Source organism: Ranitomeya variabilis, chromosome 8, assembly GCF_051348905.1.
Source record: "Ranitomeya variabilis isolate aRanVar5 chromosome 8, aRanVar5.hap1, whole genome shotgun sequence".
Classification (NCBI taxonomy): domain Eukaryota; kingdom Metazoa; phylum Chordata; class Amphibia; order Anura; family Dendrobatidae; genus Ranitomeya; species Ranitomeya variabilis.
Window position 1 is genome coordinate 39297545 of NC_135239.1, and position 19037 is coordinate 39316581.

The 19037-nt window shown below is 40.7% G+C and overlaps 1 protein-coding gene across 2 annotated transcripts in view; it reads left to right on the plus strand.

The window, feature by feature from the left end:
* The window catches only part of BRINP2 (BMP/retinoic acid inducible neural specific 2), a 380544-nt gene that overhangs the window by 45733 nt on the left and 315774 nt on the right, over positions 1-19037 (plus strand). For both annotated transcript variants that reach the window (XM_077277295.1, XM_077277294.1), the window contains exon 3: positions 16868-17052. In XM_077277295.1, the coding sequence (XP_077133410.1) occupies positions 16868-17052 (185 nt within the window). The remainder of the gene's footprint in view (positions 1-16867; positions 17053-19037) is intronic.

Genomic DNA, 19037 nt, shown 5'->3' on the forward strand with positions numbered 1-19037 from the left:
CATGAGGATGGGGAAGGAAGGTCAGAGCCACCGGCATAGAACACTACACACAGGTTTGTGGCCGCCAAATGTCAAAGCGCGCGGAACTAGAAGTCTTGGATCCGTCCATGGCATTCAAGCTGGCATTCAGATACCAGTGCCCGAGGTCCATGATGACTCCAGGAATAAACAGGCTGACAATGTGCTGTTTTTCTGCTCCATAAGCTTTATGGCAGGTACCTTCTCATTGGAGCCTCCACTAAAACTAATATGGTGCCAGCTGAGCATCGGGCATGATGAGCATCTGGTACCATCAATCCTACCACACGTGTTGCCATAGCACCTCAGTGCCATAGAGAGATGAGCGGCAGGGAAGGATGCGGTATATTCTTTCCACCTTTGTGCCAGGAGGGCCATCATGTCTCTCCAGAGGTAGCAGAGTGACGGAGGAGGGACAGGAAGGGGCGCTCCCTGGGGTGCAGTAGTTACTTCCACACATACACCAGCCCAGGAGGTTACGGAAAGGATCCAAGATGAAAGGAATAATACGAAGCGAGGAAGATAAAGCTCTAAAAAAAAGATGAGGATGAAAAAAAAAAAAAAAAAAACCAACAACGAAGGAATGGAGATGAAAGACAAAAATAAGGAAGAGCAATATTACCGAAGTACATCTTCCTCAGCCACAATATATTACTCAATTCTCATTCTGCGAGTTCTTCCTGAGCTCCCGCTTCTCATTACTCGTATTAAGAAAATAAATATTTCCTGAAAGATGCATAGGCTTCGACTTTCTTTTATGTGTTTTAAGCATCCAGAACAAATATGTAAGCAACTAAATGGAAGGAGATTTTTTTTTTTTTTTTACCTCCCTCCTTACGCATTTCAGAACTCTGCCAGCAATAGCGACATGGGAAAAAATATGTAGAGGTTTTTTTTTTTTTCTTCCTTGGCTATTTTCATTCCCTATCATATTAAAGGTTTCCATGGTGACATCGGCAGCAGCTATTTAATGCCTTTAGGCTTTAAACTTTTATCAAAATAGCTAAAAAAAAGCTGCATTTTTATTACAGTGTCTTTGCCTTTTACTTGCCCCCTTTTTAGTGCGGTACAAAATACTCAGTCACCTTCCCGAGCATGCTCTTTGGATCGTCTTCGCTTTGTATCATACTGTAATACATACCGTGTTCGAGAAGACTTATTTGCCTACAGAGTATGATATGTAGCATAATGCTATATGCTATTACTGTATGTTCCCAATCACTAGCACAAAAGGAGAAAAATACCATCATTACATGTCACAATCTCAAGGATATGGATGCTATTAAATACATATATTATCTTGGGTCGTCCAACGGAAAAAAACTGTCCCTGTATCCGCAAGTGTGCCATGAATACAACATACTAGTTAGATATAGATTTCACCCCTTAAAACAACAGACACCAAGGGACATCCTAAAAAGTCCCACAACAAGTCAGAGGGGTGCGACTGTCAGCACCAGTGTCCGTCTGTATGACGGATTCATCACTGTGTGCTGGTTTTCCACATATGAAGAAAACTATAAATAAGCTATGAACTATCGTTACAGATCTACTTCATATTGCCAATGAAAGGGTTCTTGCCAACATTGAGAGCCATCATCAATCCACTGGGTACAGTGGCTTGCAAAAGTATTCACCCCCTTGGCTTTTTACCTATTTTGTTACATTACAACCTGTTGAAATCATTTTGTAATCAGATTTGTGTGCAATACATCAGCACTAAATAGTCTACTTTGGTGAAGTGAGGTGTGAAATATATAGGCATAACTTACACTTATGGGATCAAATAACTAAAAATTAGTATGTGCATACGTATTCACTAATGAAGCCCCTAAAAATTTATGGTGCAAACAATTACCTTCAAAAGTCCCATGCTTAGTGAAAGGACGTCCACCTTTGTGCAATCTAAGTGTCTTGTGTCTGTCAGTAGATACACTTTACCTTTTCTGAATGGCCACAGAGGCTGCAAAACTATTAACAAGTGGCACCACTAACCAAACACCATGAAGACCAAGGAGATCTCCAAACACCACCATGAAGACCAAGGAGTTCTCCAAACAACATCATGAAGACCAAGGAGATCTCCAAACACCACCATGAAGACCAAGGAGATCTCCAAACAACATCATGAAGACCAAGGAGATCTCCAAACACCACCAAGAAGACCAAGAAGCTCTCCAAACAACACCATGAAGACCAAGGAGATCTCCAAACAAGTCAGGGATAAAGTTTTTGAGAAGTACAAGTCAGGGTTGGGTTATAAAAATATATCAAGAGAAAAAACAAAAACAGGGAGAGATGCTTACCTGTCTAAATGGGCCCCAATACAATTGCACTAACATTTGCACTGCATTTTTTTTTATGCAGGTTTTGATACAGTTTTTGGTGCGTTTTTTGATGCAGTTTTTGGTGCAGGTTTTTGGTGCGGTTTTTGATGTGGCTTTTGATGCAGTTTTTGTTGCAGTTTTGATGCAGTTTTTGGTGCCGTTTGGTGCAGTTTTGATGCATTTATTGGTGCGGTTTTTGCGCGGTTTTGATGCAGTTTTTGGAAATAAATAAATAAACGGAAAATGTGCATGATTTGAATGGAAACATGCATGAAAAAATGGATTTGGAGGCCGGATTCATCATTTCACATCTCAGTTTCATACGTTTTTTGCCGGATCCGTCACTGTGCGTTTTTTCGTATGTGTTTTCCGTCCGGCGGAAACAGCTTTTTTGACGGATCCTGCAAAAAACGGATGAAACGTGTGGCCATCAGGCGCAATCCGGCGCTAATACAACTCTATGAGAAAAAACCGGATCTAGCGGAAAAAAACGGATCCTGCAAATGTGCTCGCAGGATGCGATTTTACCAATAGACTTGTACTAGCGACGGATCGCAACGGATGGCCACACGTCGCGTCCATCGTGCAACGGATCCGTCATGTTTTGGAGGACCGTCGGCATGAAAAAACGTTCAAGTGAACGTTTTTTTGTCCATCTCGTCCGCCATTTTCTACCCCGCATGCGCGGCCGGAACTCCTCCCCCTCCTCCCCGGACTTCAGAATGGGTAGCAGATGCATTGAAAAACTGCATCCGGTGCCCACATCGTGCACAAATTTCACAATGTGCGTCGGTACATCGGCCCGACGCATAGCAACGGACCCGTACCGACGCAAGTGTGAAAGTAGCCTTAACCTGAGCAAAGAGACCATTAATCAGAGAGGCAGCACAGAGACCACAGATAACCCTGAAGGAGCTGCAGAGTTCCTAAGCAGAAACTGGAGTATCTGTCCATACAATTACAATAAGCCGCATACTCCATAGAGGTGGAGTTATGGAAGCTTTTACTAACACACAAATATTGTAAGGCTAATTTTGAGTTTGCCAAAAGATATGTGAGAGACTTCCCATATGTATGAAGGAAGGTGCTGTAGTCAGGTGAAACTAAAATTGAACTTTTTAGCCACCAAGGGAAGCAATGTGTCGGGCGCCAAACAAACACAGCTCATCAACCCAAAAATACCATTCCCACAAAGAAACATGGTGGTGGCAGCATCATGCTGTGGGGGTGTTTTTCATCATAAGGGACAGGGAAAATGGTCCAAGTTGAGGGCAAGATAGATGGCTCTAAATACAATGATATTCTTGAACAAAACCTATTTCATTCTGTTAGTGATTTGAGACTGGGACGGAGGTTCACCTTCCAATAAGACAATGACCCAAAGCATACTGCTAAAGCAACACTCAAGTGATTTAAGGGGAAGCATGTAAATGTTTTGGAGTGGCCTAGTCAAAGCCCAGACCTTAATCCAATTGAGAATCTGTGGTCAGACTTGAAGATTGTTGCTCCCCAGTTGAAACCACCTATCTTGAAAAGTTGGAGCATTTTTGCCTTGAGGAATGAGCAAAAATCCTAGTATTAAGATGTGGAAAGCAACTGGCAGCTGTAATTGCTGCAAAAGGAGACTCTACATGCCTGCAAAAGAAGGCTCTACTAACTTTAGGGGGGCGAATACGTATGCACACTGAAGTTTTGGATTAGTTTGTCGTATTTGTTGTTTGCTTCGCAAGAAAAAGAAAATGAATTGTTCACAGTTGTAGGTATGTTCAACGCATCGGCTATTCTACAATATGTATGTATGTATGTATATAGCAGCCACATAGTATATAGCACAGGCCACGTACTATTTGTCTGCTATATACTACATGGCTCCTATATACTACGTGGCCTGTACTATATACTATGTGGCCGCTATATACATATATACATATTCTAGAATACCCGATGCGTTAGAATCGGGCCACCATCTAGTGTTCTTTATATAAAGTGATGCAAACCCTCAAGAAAAACAGAGAAATTCCATTTGTAGCAAAACACAAAAAATGCCAAGGGGTGAATACTTTCGCCAGCCACTGTAGGTGGTAACTTTTTGATTGGTGGAGGTCTAAACACCCAGTGTAGTTTTTACCATTACTATTTTGTGTTTCATACAATTTAATGATATTTTATTCTATTTTTTGGTATAAAAATATTGTTTTTCTTACCCCCAGATGAAGTTGTTGCGAAACGTATGTTCGGTGTGTTTGGTGGGTAGTCATCATTCTCCATTATTATAGCAATTGTTATAACAGTTATTATAGCAGTATCCTGTTGGTTCTTTTCCATGTCTTGTATCTGTAACTGATTCTGCATGGATCCTCATTATGGGGTATTCTTTTTTTATCACCCATCCATTTGATTTCTTGTCTACTGTTTTGGTATGTATACATGCTGTTTTTTAATTAATATCCAATAAAAATGTGTTCTTTTACATTTGTACATAGTTTGGTTATGAGCTTTTTGTTTGTTGGGTTTTAACTTATTTTTCTTTTTTATGGTTACATTTTTATTAGATCAGACATTGGTGAATTATTTATTTTTATATAATGTTCATTGTTTTTGCATTTTTTTTATGTTTATACTTAGCCTCACCAGGGAATTTGAACCTGCAATCGATTGTAAACTATTCTACACTATTGCAGTGTATTGTAAAATTATCTATCTCATATGAAGCCCAGATTCATGGATACACAAACATAGCAGACATGGGGGCCTTCAGTAGGTCTGTGGCCACCATAACAACCCAAAATCACATTGCAGAAGGGAAAGGTTATAGCAAGAGATTCCTCCCCCTCATTTCCTTCCTCTTAAATGCCACTGCCACAATTGTCAGGGGCATTTAAAGAGTTAAATTGCTGCTACTGGAATTAGGTCTGTTTGCAGCAGTTTGGCCCCAACGCATGTCGCCAAACTGGGCCAAGAGGTTCACCTCCTCAGGGCGGCGTAGCGGGCCCTGGCATGTGCTTGAGTTCGCCAGATGCTGATGCATGCCCTTTCCCCAGCAGTGGGACCACCATTAATCAGAAGGTCATCATCTATGGTCAAGATCGATGATATCCTTTAACGTTGGGAATGAAAAGAATTAACTGAATGACATATTTTACCTGTGTGTAACAGAAATGTACAAATATTAAGCAGAACTTTGTTCTTACCTCTTCGGGCTGCAATGTTTGCAGTTATACAAAACTATTAACAATTTTATAGAGTATGATGTGATGTGGCAAATTATCTCGACTGCAAATCAATGCATTTATATAATGTATGAATCAATCCTCTCAATGGCTACAAATATTTTTAGATTCCCTTATCTGCTAATCAGTCTCCTTCATGTCTCATAATCTATTGTCCTTCTATTCTTATCAATCAGTCTTACGAAATGTCAAAGCCCATCTTTCGTCTCAATCAATCTTTCCTATATGTTATGAATCTATCTCATCTGTGATTATCATTTTATCTTATCAATGTCATGCTTTGTTTCCATCCATTTCTGGGTGCTTCTTGAAGTAAGTTTGGGATCGTTGTCCTGCTAGAAGACCCATGACATAGGACGTAAACCCAACTTTCTGACACTAAGCACTATATTATGTCTCAAAATTCTTTGGTAATCTTTTTATATTTCATGATGCACACAGTCAAAGCACTCAGTGCCAGAGGCATAAAAGCAATCTTAAAACATATTTGAACCTCCACCATATTTGACTGTAGGTACATTGTTTTGTTTTGTAGGCCTCATTCCGTTTTTGGTAAACAGTAGAATGATGTGCTTCACTAAAAAGCTCTATCTTGATGTCATCTGTCCACAAGATGCTTTCCCAGAAAGATTTTGGCTTGCTTATGTACATTTTGGCAAACTGCAGTCTAGCTTATTTATGTCTCTGTGCCAGTGGGGTCCTCCTTGATCTCCTGCCATAAAGTTTCATATCAATCAAATGTCGACAGATAATTCACACTGACACTGATGCATCCTGAGCCTGCAGCACAGCTTGAATTTCTTTGGAACTTGATTGGGGCTGCTTATCCACCATCCAGACTATCCTGCGTTGCAACCTTTAATCAATTTTTTTCTGCCATCCACATCTGGGGAGATAATCTACAGCACCATGGGTTGTAAACTTCTTGATTATGTTGTGCACTGTGGAAAAAGGAACATCGAGTTCTTTTGAGATGAAATTATAGCCTTGAGATTGTTGAGATTGTTCAACAATTTTGGTCCTCAAGTTCTCAGACAGTTCTCTTCTTCTCTTTCTGTTCTCTGTGCTCAGTGTGACACACAGATATACAATGCAAAGATTTGGTAAACTTGCCCCTTTTTATCTGGTTTCAGGTTTGCTTTTCATATTATCCACACCTGTTACTTGCCACAGGGGAGTTTTAATGAGCATCACGTGCTTGAAGCACAGTTGTTTACCCACAATTTTGGAAAGAGAACGACAATTTGGCCCATTTTGGGGATTTATTGTAAAAATGTGTTCTTTGCATTAACTGATCACTGCCTTATACTTTACTATGCGGTGACCAAACTGTAAAATCATTAGATTGGTTACTGTTCAGTAACAGCTTAGTAAAGTATGCGGCAGATCTGGGTTAGTATAAAGGGTGAGCGCTCACTATATCACCATGAGAGAGGCCATGGAAGATTGTGAAATCCCACTTTGCATGCTGGGATCCCACGATTTTGAAGTTTAGATTTGACTTTTACTAGGAAGTCGAGCCCTTTTGGTAGACATTTAATTCTAGACACGTGAAATTTAAAAAAAATCACAAATCTTTGGGCTGCCCACTATTTTACTAAATAAAAAGGGCATCCCCAGACTGGGGATAGGGTCCTCTTTACTAAATAAACTTATTGATCATTTGCAAAGAAGAGTAACATTAAGGTGTTAACACTCTACTCCATAACTGCCTATCGACAATCTATAAGTGGAGTAACCATCAGGCATAGAGATACATACATAATTATGTTTGATAGGGAATCTGTGAGAATGTTTTTGCTATTTAGTCTGAGAAAACCATAATGCAGAGACTGAGACCCTGATGGCAGCAATGTGTCACTTACTGGGCTGTGTGTTGATGTTTTTTTCAATAAAATTACTTTTTTATTAACAGAAGGTTATTACTACAGGACTAGAAATTTCATGCCTCCTGGTCAACTGCTGTGTGTAACCGAGCTAACCCCACCGAATAGCAACTGTCAATATACAGTGTACAGAAAAAGCTGCCTATCAGTGATGTGGGCGGAGTTACTGAGGGCTCAGCATTCTGAGCACTGCTAGAACTGCAGCAGAGAAAAATGATAGCACGTAGACCAGCAAGTGACACATTGCTGAAATCAGGGTCTCTGCCTCTACATCTACTAAGATTGCATTGCAAAAACCTGCTGACAGATGCATTTATCATGCCCTGCGGCACATGGTGTCTCTATAATTCTCGACTACACTGCTAATATTTGCACAAACGATGAGTGAACCTTGGTCTGGTGAACAATCATTTCACTGATGCTGTTTTGGGGAATTTTGTGCCTTACAGTTATTACAAGTGAGAGAAAGATGAAATATCTTTCTGAAAATGTTCTGGCAATGTTCTGGAAAGATTCATGAGCAGAAAGATCATTGTATGAACATTTTAAACATGGCTGACTCCCTTTAAGATGATGACAATATGTTACTTTTTGGTTTAATAAATCATTTTTTGTTTAAGTTTCACCCATCAAAATGTATAGTCAAATTATTGCATTTTTATAAATTTTAGCAAAATGTGTAACGCTACCTTTTGGCTAACTTTTTTCTAGATGATCATGGTGTATCGTTGGTCTGCTAAAATGATTGTTTATTTTTGTGCTTAAACCAATGAACATTCGTTATAGTTTAAATCATCCATTTTCATTAACTTTAGTCTAATGTGTATGAGCACCTGAAAGTTGTTGTCCTTTACTTAAAAAACCCCTTTGAGTAGCACAAGTAAAATAAAAAAAAGCATTTGCTCACTTTCCACACCCTCAGCGCTCCAGAGATGTTGTTTGCTAGGTCTCCCAGAGGTTGCGTGACCTTGTTATGTCATGTGAGCTCTACAGCCAATCAGCAGCCCCTAACTGGCTGCAGCCTATATGATTTTGATTACCATTCTAATGGAATAATGATAGACAGCAGCTGATCAGCAATCAGTAACTCACATTTTTATACATTTTAGCAAAATGTGTAAGGGTACCTTTTGGCTAACTTTATTCTAGATGATCCTGGTGTATCATTGGTCCGACTCCATTGGCTTCTTTTAAGTAAATGGCTGTTGGGGCTCTTTTGGGGTTCCTATCAGAATAAAGTTTTAGGTCAATTCCGACAGAAAGCCTGATGTAGATCTCAAAGGAGAGCACAGTATCTGTTTCTGGGCGGTACTTGGTGTATCTGTTTGAACTATATAAAAAAAACATATTTAAGAAGATATGTTTGTACTTGCATAAAATATGATGGAAAAAATGTAATGTCAAATTGACTAAAGTTTGTCTACAGTATCTGTTTTGATCTGTTTTTTTTTTACTTACATTATGCAAAAACCACAGTCTGCTGCTCTTTTTCATTCTTTAACCCCTTCACCCCCAAGGGTGGTTTGCACGTTAATGACCAGGCCAATTTTTACAATTCTGACCACTGTCCCTTTATGAGGTTATAACTCTGGAACGCTTCAACGGATCTTGGCGATTCTGACATTGTTTTCTCGTGACATATAGTACTTCATGATAGTGGTAAAATTTCTTTGATATTACCTGCGTTTATTTGCAAAAAAAATGGAAATTTGGCGAAAATTTTGAAAATTTTGCAATTTTCCAACTTTGAATTTTTATGCCCATAAATCACAGAGATATGTCACACAAAATACTTAATAAGTAACATTTCCCACATGTCTACTTTACATCAGCACAATTTTGGAACCAAAATTTTTTTTTGTTAGGGAGTTATAAGGGTTAAAAGTTGACCAGCAATTTCTCATTTTTACACCACCATTTTTTTTTAGGGACCACATCTCATTTGAAGTCATTTTGAGGGGTCTATATGATAGAAAATACCCAAGTGTGACACCATTCTAAAAACTGCACCCCTCAAGGTGCTCAAAACCATATTCAAGAAGTTTATTAACCCTTCTGGTGCTTCACAGGAATTTTTGGAATGTTTAAATAAAAATGAACATTTAACTTTTTTTCACAAAAAATTTACTTCAGCTCCAATTTGTTTTATTTTACCAAGGGTAACAGGAGAAAATGGACCCCAAAAGTTGTTGTACAATTTGTCCTGAGTACGCCGATACCCCATATGTGGGGGTAAACCACTGTTTGTGCGCATGACCGAGCTCGGAAGCGAAGGAGCGCCATTTGACTTTTCAATGCAAAATTGACTGGAATTGAGATGGGACGCCATGTTGCGTTTGGGGAGCCCCTGATGTGCCTAAACATTGAAACCCCCCACAAGTGACACCATTTTGGAAAGTAGACCCCCTAAGGAACTTATCTAGAGGTGTGGTGAGCACTTTGACCCACCAAGTGTTTCACAGAAGTTTATAATGCAGAACCGTAAAAATAAAAAATCACATTTTTTCACAAAAATTATTTTTCGCCCCCAATTTTTTATTTTCCTAAGGGTAAGAGAAGAAATTGGACCCCAAAAGTTGTTGTACAATTCGTCCTGAGTACGCTGATACCCCATATGTGGGGATAAACCACTATTTGGGCGCATGGGAGACCTCGGAAGGGAAGGAGCGCCGTTTGACTTTTCAATGCAAAATTGACAGGAATTGAGATGGGACGTCATGTTGCGTTTGGAGAGCCACTGATGTGCCTAAACATTGAAACCCCCCACAAGTGACACCATTTTGGAAAGTAGACCCCCTAAGGAACTTATCTAGAGGTGTGGTGAGCACTTTGACCCACCAAGTGCTTCACAGAAGTTTATAATGCAGAACCGTAAAAATAAAAAATCATATTTTTTCACAAAAATTATCTTTTCACCCCCAATTTTTTATTTTCCCAAGGGTAAGAGAAGAAATTGGACCCCAAAAGTTGTTGTACAATTTGTCCTGAGTACGCTGATACCCCATATGTGGGGGTAAACCACTGTTTGGGCGCATGGGAGAGCTCGGAAGGGAAGTAGCACCGTTTGACTTTTCAATGCAAAATTGACAGGAATTGAGATGGGACGCCATGTTGCGTTTGGAGAGCCACTGATGTGCCTAAACATTGAAACCCCCCACAAGTGACACCATTTTGTAAAGTAGACCCCCTAAGGAACTTATCTAGATGTGTTTTGAGCGCTTTGACCCACCAAGGGCTTCACAGAAGTTAATAATGCAGAGCCGTAAAAATAAAACTACAATTTTTTCCCACAAAAATTATTTTTCAGCCCCCAGTTTTGTATTTTCCCGAGGGTAACAGGAGAAATTGGACCCCAAAAGTTGTTGTCCAATTTGTCCTGAGTGCGCTTATACCCCATATGTGGGGGGGAACCACCGTTTGGACGCATGGAAGGGCTCGGAAATGAAGGAGCGCCATTTGGAATGCAGACTTAGATGGAATGGTCTGCAGGCGTCACATTGCGTTTGCAGAGCCCCTAATGTACCTAAACAGTAGAAACCCCCCACAAGTGACACCATGTTGGAAAGTAGACCCCCTAAGGAACTTATCTAGATGTGTGGTGAGCGCTTTGACCCACCAAGGGCTTCACAGAAGTTTATAATGCAGAGCCGTAAAAATAAAACTAAAATTTTTTCCCACAAAAATTATTTTTCAGCCCCCAGTTTTGTATTTTCCCGAGGGTAACAGGAGAAATTGGACCCCAAAAGTTGTTGTCCAATTTGTCCTGAGTGCGCTGATACCCCATATGTGGGGGGAACCACCGTTTGGATGCATGGGAGGGCTCGGAAGGGAAGGAGCGCCATTTGGAATGCAGACTTAGATGGAATGGTCTGCAGGCATCACATTGCGTTTGCAGAGCCCCTAATGTACCTAAACAGTAGAAGCCCCGCACAAGTGACCCCATTTTGGAAACTAGACCCCCCAAGGAACTTATCTAGATGTGTTGTAAGAACTTTGAACCCCCAAGTGTTTCACTACAGTTTATAACGCAGAGCCGTGAAAATAAAAAATATTTTTTTTTTCCCACAAAAATTATTTTTTAGCCCCCAGTTTTGTATTTTCCCAGGGGTAACAGGAGAAATTGGACCCCAAAGGTTGTTGTCCTATTTGTCCCGAGTACGCTGCTACCCCATATGTTGGGGTAAACCCCTGTTTGTGCACACGGGAAAGCTCGGAAGGGAAGGAGCACTGTTTTACTTTTTCAACGCAGAATTGGCTGGAATTGAGATCGGACGCCATGTCGCGTTTGGAGAGCCCCTGATGTGCCGAAACAGTGGAAACCCCCCAATTATAACTGAAACCCTAATCCAAACACACCCCTAACCCTAATCCCAACAGTAACCCTAACCACACCTCTAACCCTGACACACCCCTAACCCTAATCCCAACCCTATTCCCAACCGTAAATGTAATCTAAACCCTAACCGTAACTTTAGCCCCAACCCTAACCCTAACTTTAGCCCTAACCCTAACTGTAGCCTTAACCCTAGCTCCAACCCTAGCCCTAATGGGAAAATGGAAATAAATACATTTTTTTTTTCCCTAACTAAGCGGGTGATGAAGGGGGGTTTGATTTACTTTTATAGCAGGTTTTTTAGCGGATTTTTATGGTTGGCAGCCGTCACACACTGAAAGACGCTTTTCATTGCAAAAAATATTTTTTGCGTTACCACATTTTGAGACCTATAATTTTTCCATATTTTGGTCCACAGAGTCATGTGAGGTCTTGTTTTTTGCGGGACGAGTTGACGTTTTTATTGGTAACATTTTCGGACATGTGACAGTTTTTGATCGCTTTTTATTCCGATTTTTGTGAGGCAGAATGACCAAAAACCAGCTATTCATGAATTTCTTTTGGGGGAGGCGTTTATACCGTTCCGCGTTTGGTAAAATTGATAAGCAGTTTTATTCTTCGGGTCAGTACGATTACAGTGATACCTCATTTATATTATTTTTTTATGTTTTGGCGCTTTTATATGATAAAAACTTTTATGGAAAAAATAATTATTTTTGCATCGCTTTATTCTCAGGACTATAACTTTTTTATTTTTTTGCTGATCATGCTGTATCGCGGCTCGTTATTTGCAGGACAAGATGACGCTTTCAGCGGTACCATGGTTATTTATATCTGTCTTTTTGATCGCGTGTTATTCCACTTTTTGTTCGGCGGTATGATAATAAAGCGTTGTTTTTTGCCTCGTTTTTTTTTTTTTTTCTTACGGTGTTTACTGAAAGGGTTAACTAGTGGGCCAGTTTTATAGGTCGGGTCGTTACGGACGCGACGATACTAAATACGTGTACTTTTTTTGTTTTTTTTATTTTATTTAGATAAAGAAATGTATTTATGGGAATAATTTTTTTTTTTTTTTTTCATTATTTTGGATTTTTTTTTTTTTTTTTTTTTTTTTTACACATTTGGAAAAAATTTTTTTTACTTTGCCCCAGGGGGGGACAATACAGATCGGTGATCTGCCAGTTTGCATAGCACTCTGACAGATCACCGATCTGAGAGAAGTGCAGGCTGCTTCACAGTGCCTGCTCCCTGCGCGATGCTTCCCTGCACCGCCGGCACATCGCGATCATGTTTGATCGTGGTGTGCCGGGGGTTAATGTGCCGGGAGCGGTCCGTGACCGCTCCTGGCACATAGTGCCGGATGTCAGCTGCGATAGGCAGCTGACACCCGGCCGCGATCGGCCGCGCTCCCCCCGTGAGCGCCGCCGATCGCGCTGGACGTACTATCCCGTCCGTGGTCATGGGGGCCCACCCCACCTCGACGGGATAGTACGTCCGATGTCAGGAAGGGGTTAAGAAATTGGATAAAATTGATTTTATTTTTTATAATATTGTAGTCTATGAAAGACTTTTGCATCTCTTTTTCATCCAGAAATCAAGTCGCAGGCTTTCTTGACACTCCCCAGGATTCATTTCTTTTTTTTTTTCAAGAAATGGATGCAAACTGATGCAGTGTGTTTGTTAGAAAAAATGTATATTTTGTATAAAATGCATTCATTTGCATCAATTTTACAACAGATCATTTTTTTTATTTACAATATTAAAAATTTGCAGCTATTAAAGGGAATTTGTCATCAGGTTTTTGCTATGTAATCTGAGGATAGCATGAGGTAGGGGTTAAAACACAGAATTCATTGATGTGTCACATGTCAAGCTGTGTGATGTTGTTTACTTACACTGTAGGTGTAATAATTATAGGGGATAATTCAGGAGGAGACTCTTTGCGTGGAACAAGACAACAGGACACAGTTGTATAAGTGGTAAAGTTTATATTATCACACGGTGATTCAAGCAGGTGCAGAAAGAAACTCAAGTCCACAACACTTGGTGCAAATAATAAACGCAACTTAGTCAATAGGAAACTTCAGAGGTAGATGCAAACAAACAAAAAGTCTATGAAGCACAGTTATTCTTGAGGAAACTTGACACGAATAGATCCTTGACTTAGTCCAGACACAGATAGATATGCTATTAGGCAGTTCAAATCATATCTTAGCTCAACCAGGGAGGCCTGGTTAATAGTCTCAGGTTTTGCAGAGCAGAAACAGCTTACATGTCCAGCAAATGCAGATGGAAGTAACATGAGCAGCAGATGAAGGAGGATTACTGGAAACTTGTGTATGCAGCAGGAACTCAGAGCAGAGTAGCAGGATCACCACACAGGTTCACAGGAGCAGGTGCAGGTGCAAGGCCAGGGAGTAATCAGGAGCTGGATGCAAAGCAGAATAATCTAGCACAGACTGAAGGCTGGGGTGGAGTTTTATAGCAGGAAGACAAGTGCACATGAGACCAAAGACGCCGTGTTGGAAAAGGGCTGTGATGCACAAAAGGTAAAAAATGTTCAGAGTCCTGACAGTAGGTTTTACCACCTGCTGATTATCATTGCTGTGACTAGCTGATGCAAGTGCTGTGATTCAAGTCCGCTCCCTTCTCTGCAGCTCAATGGCCGCGGACTGTGTACATACAGAGCCTGGTGTGGGCGGGGCTAGCTTTCTCAGCTCTGCTGCTTTCTAAATCTAAAAACTCTGTGTCTGAACTGCTGCACCCAGTAAACCACGTGATACAATGTTGGGTTCATGGTCTCTTTGCCTACATCATGCTTCTCTCAGATGAGTTAGTAAAAACCTTCTGACAGGTTAACTTTAAAGATTACAAAAACATGCTGTGAAACAGTTGAGATCACCTACTGCTTAGTTTATGTTATGCCAGACATTTGTGCAATGTTTGTACATTTTTGCTACATAATACTATGCTTTAAGCCTCTCCACTTTTCCTCTAAGCCACGCCTTTTCAGAGAAGCAATTCCCCTTGTTGGGTAAAAAGTAGAAAATATCTAAAACACACAAATGTAATACAAATCATGAAAAACAGCGTTTTGGAGAAATTTGAGACAGAATTCTGGAGCGTTTAGCATGATAAATCTTCCTCGCTGGGTTTTCAGGTACATGTCTAAGTGTGATGTTATTTTCACCATAAATTGTCTTTGTGAGTCATTCAAGGTCTTGTCTTGAGTCCCTCTTATCCTTGTTTTTGTCTCCTTGGTCTAGCCTTTTAAAATAAGGACAGATGTCTACATTATACGTGCAGATAAAATATTTATTTGTACAAATCCCAGTTTGCAGGGGTCCTTGAAGGTACAATAGATGTTACCTTACCTGGACAATGCTGTTAAAGGGAATCTGTAGCCAGACTTTTGCTACCCTATCTGAGAGCAGCATAATGTTGTGGCATAGATCCTGATAAAAGATTACTGAAGTTTTGATTAAAATCTGTTTTATCGCTGCAGATCTACCAGTTCTCTGAATGCCGAGCTCTGTAAAAGTCCACCCACACCATTGATTGACAGTTTTCTGTGTGCACTGTCCATAGGCAGAAAGCTGCCAATCAGTGGTGGGGGCGGGGTTTTACAGAACTCATGAATATGGAGAGCTACATAGCAGCAGGTTTACTAGTCCTCTAGTGATAATCTCCTGCTGATAAAGCAGTGATTGTATCAAAACTACAGCAAGTAACTCAGTTAGTGACATATCACCGGTGTCTCTACCCCTACATTATGCTGATCTCAGATTAGGTGGCAAAAACTTGGTGACAGATTCCCTCTCAATATCTAATGATGAAGAATTTTACACATAACAAACCATACCTTCTACTTACACACATTTCATAGTGCTTGCTCCTCATCAGTGCAAAGCATGACGTCTGATTTGGCTGGATGAGAAGCATTTAACAGGGGATCTAATGGGTAACATTTATCTTTGTGGAGACTGCAATATTGGCATCAAGAGATTTATAGGTCATGCTACTTGCATATGTAAATTCTCAGAGGAGCATCACATGGCCTATAAGTCTCCACACAAGGAAGAATGTTAGAGGCCTCGCAGATGATATGGTATTTCGGAAAGGAGAAACATTCCCACACCCATGTGTGATATCAAATTCTATTTTTACGGCTAGGGGTCTAACTTAGTGACACATGAAGTCCTAACTCCACAAATCACTTCAACCAGTAATGTTTTTTCACGTAGTCCCCAATATATGGAGTTACATTGGACACGTCACGGCGGACTATAATTGTTTTTGACCAGAAAAGAAATATGTCAAATGGTGTTTGTACTTCATAGTACAGTCTGTGTGGGTAGAAAGTAAAGGTTGTCATAGAGATTAATTTTCACCATAGTGGCTGCATTTTTTTTTACAGTAGGTGGCCGAAGAATACTTTAGTAAGCGCAGCGGGAAACCATCAGTCTCTCCAGACATAAACTTTGTGCTCGTTCATTAGTGATTTTGCATAAGGTCATGAAAGGTTTTTATGGAAAGTTTGGTCCCTTCTATCTGTTTGATCAGTCTATGAACATTCCTTAAAATCCCGAAGACCGGGATTGGCAAAGATTATGCATTAATTGGTTCGTACAACACTTTTCGGCAGCATCTTATGACCATAGTCGATCATAATTCATGATCCAACACTTATAATTTTCCTTACTACATACTTTGATTTTCCATCTTGGCCATCTTGGTATTTCATCGAGAACTTTCTCGCTGTGTCTAATTGCGCGTGAGTGGTCGTATGTGAAGTCTATGCTGCTTTATGATCTGAGTGCACACAATTGTAGATACAATTTACATTAATAAGAAAATGCATATTAGTTGGAAAATTGGTTTAAAAACATATTAAAGTGCTCCGTAATAATGGTCCATTAGAGGCACTGCTCCATCAGCGTCTACTGCTGGGAAATGGTAAGGCTCTTCCATCTGTTAGATAATGCAAATAGGAAGAACAATCAGCTTTATGTAGAGTGAATGAAATGTAATTTCTTTTTATTCGATGCATTTACTCTTGAATATTCTTCCCAGGGAGTTTGGTCGTTGGAAAGTGAAGAACATGGCACTGGAGAGTAAGGAATTTCCTAATCTAACATTGGCTCCAGAGTTTGTCCGGAACATCCGTCAGTTGGGGAGGAGACCAAGCTCGGCACAAATCACAGAGAACTTGATAAAGAAGTATGGCACTCATATTCTTCTTTCTGCCGTGCTGGGAGGTGAGTTTTAGGATATTATAACCGAAGTTGAACTTGAGTGCCAAAGGCCCACCAGTAACATCAACTTCAGGAGCCCACTGTTTAGCTACAAGCAAATGTGACATTGTCATAATTCACAAACTTATAGCGATCAACTGGGTAGATTAATAAATTAATAAGATGCTGCCTTTATCTGTACATAGTAAATCAAGTGTATTGCGCCAAGAACTGCTCATATAAGATGGTGGTAGCCCACTCCTGCAAAGGGGCCCACTGGAGGATTCACCTGTTGTCCCGTGGGCCAGTCCGAACCTGATTATAACCTAAACCTAATATCTCTTATACATCAGATGTATGTTCTACTGAAAGATTTCCTAATATTTGGTGATATAGGCATTCATTCTTTAATATGAAGTAGTTTACTAACCAATCTTTGTAACCAGGTATGGGACATAATGCAAGAAGAAAACTACGCACACTATGGCGCTCACCACGAAAAGGGTGCTTACCTAGTTGTGTATGTTGTAGCACTCCAGCGTCCTAGGTGTACCCCAAACAGGCGTCCGCTGTGTAGTCTGATGCGGCGTCCGTGGGGAGTGGAAGAGCGGGGGGGCAGAGGAGGACTCTGCAGCTGATGCGGTACCTGGGAGCCCCGGCCGAAGGCGTCCCTGGTAACCGTGAGGAAAAAAGATGGCCGCTGGCGCCAGCTCACTGGTGCCTAAGAAGTGACGTCACTAAGGTACGGAGCGGCGTTGGAGCCAAAAAGGTAGCGACTAACCAACGCGTTTCGAAGGTGCTCGGCCTTCTTCGTCAGGGTTACCGTATGTCAATACCTCTTCTCCCTTTATACGCTACAGATGGGGTATCACCCCGCCCTCAGCCCGCCTCCACGTGAAATTACCTCAGACAGGTGGTGTGTGTTCTTTGGATATTGCAATAGGCAAGGCTCTGCGCCCTGTTTATGTATATCTAAAGTTATTATATCTGGGGTATGACCGGTGTGGGTACATAAAAGATTTACTATCACTTAGATAGGTGGTCGCTGGTTAAAAATAAATACTTTATTAAAAATATTTGGTTAAAAACAAATAATGTATGTTGCAAAAACATTGCGCTCGGGCAATTATAAAAACTGGCGGCTAAAAGAAAAACGACTATCTTGAGATAAAATATGTATTAAATATATACGTATTAAATATGTAAAACCTACTAAATAGAGGGTATTAATTGGGCTGTGCGGGGACAACTGTGGCAGGGGTGTAGTCCCATCCCCGTACCTACGGATATATTAGACAATAATTGGGTTGGTAACACTCCCTGCACGCACTAAACTACGATTCATACCCGTTAAAATATGTCCCTACTGAAAGGATGGGACGAAGTGGTGACCCCTGAATTTCAATGTATATCCCTATTATGGGAATGGACGGGGGTACTTATTAACACATGAATGCACTGACTGATATACATACGGGGGGGGGGAAAGGGAGAGAGAGAGCTGATGGAGGGGTGGGTGGACTACAGCGAAGGGATGGACCCCCTGAGTTGGAATGTGTGAGGAATGATTTTGGACATAAATTTTAGAGGGCATACAATTCCAACTCCTGGTTAAGACCCCTCGGAGCTAGGCTATCCAGTGAGAATATCCATTGGGACTCGATTCTTGACATCTGTTTAAGGAAGTCCCCTTTCCTAGCATTCGGCTGGATTTTCTGGATGCCACAGAAATATATGTCTTTTGTTTTCTTCCCATGGTGCTCCACAAAGTGCCGTGATTAGGGGTGTCCCATATATCCCTTCTGGATGTTGGTGAAGTGCTCCTTAATTCGTATCCTGAGTTCCCGCTTGGTGCGACCAACATACAGTTTCTTGCAAGGGCAAATAATAATATATATAACCCCTGTTGAGAAGCAGGAGATTTTATTTTTGATCTTGAAGGTCTTGGTGTTATTGCTGTCCATGAACTGGACTTGGCGGGTCTTCTTGAATGTTGTATTGATGCAGTT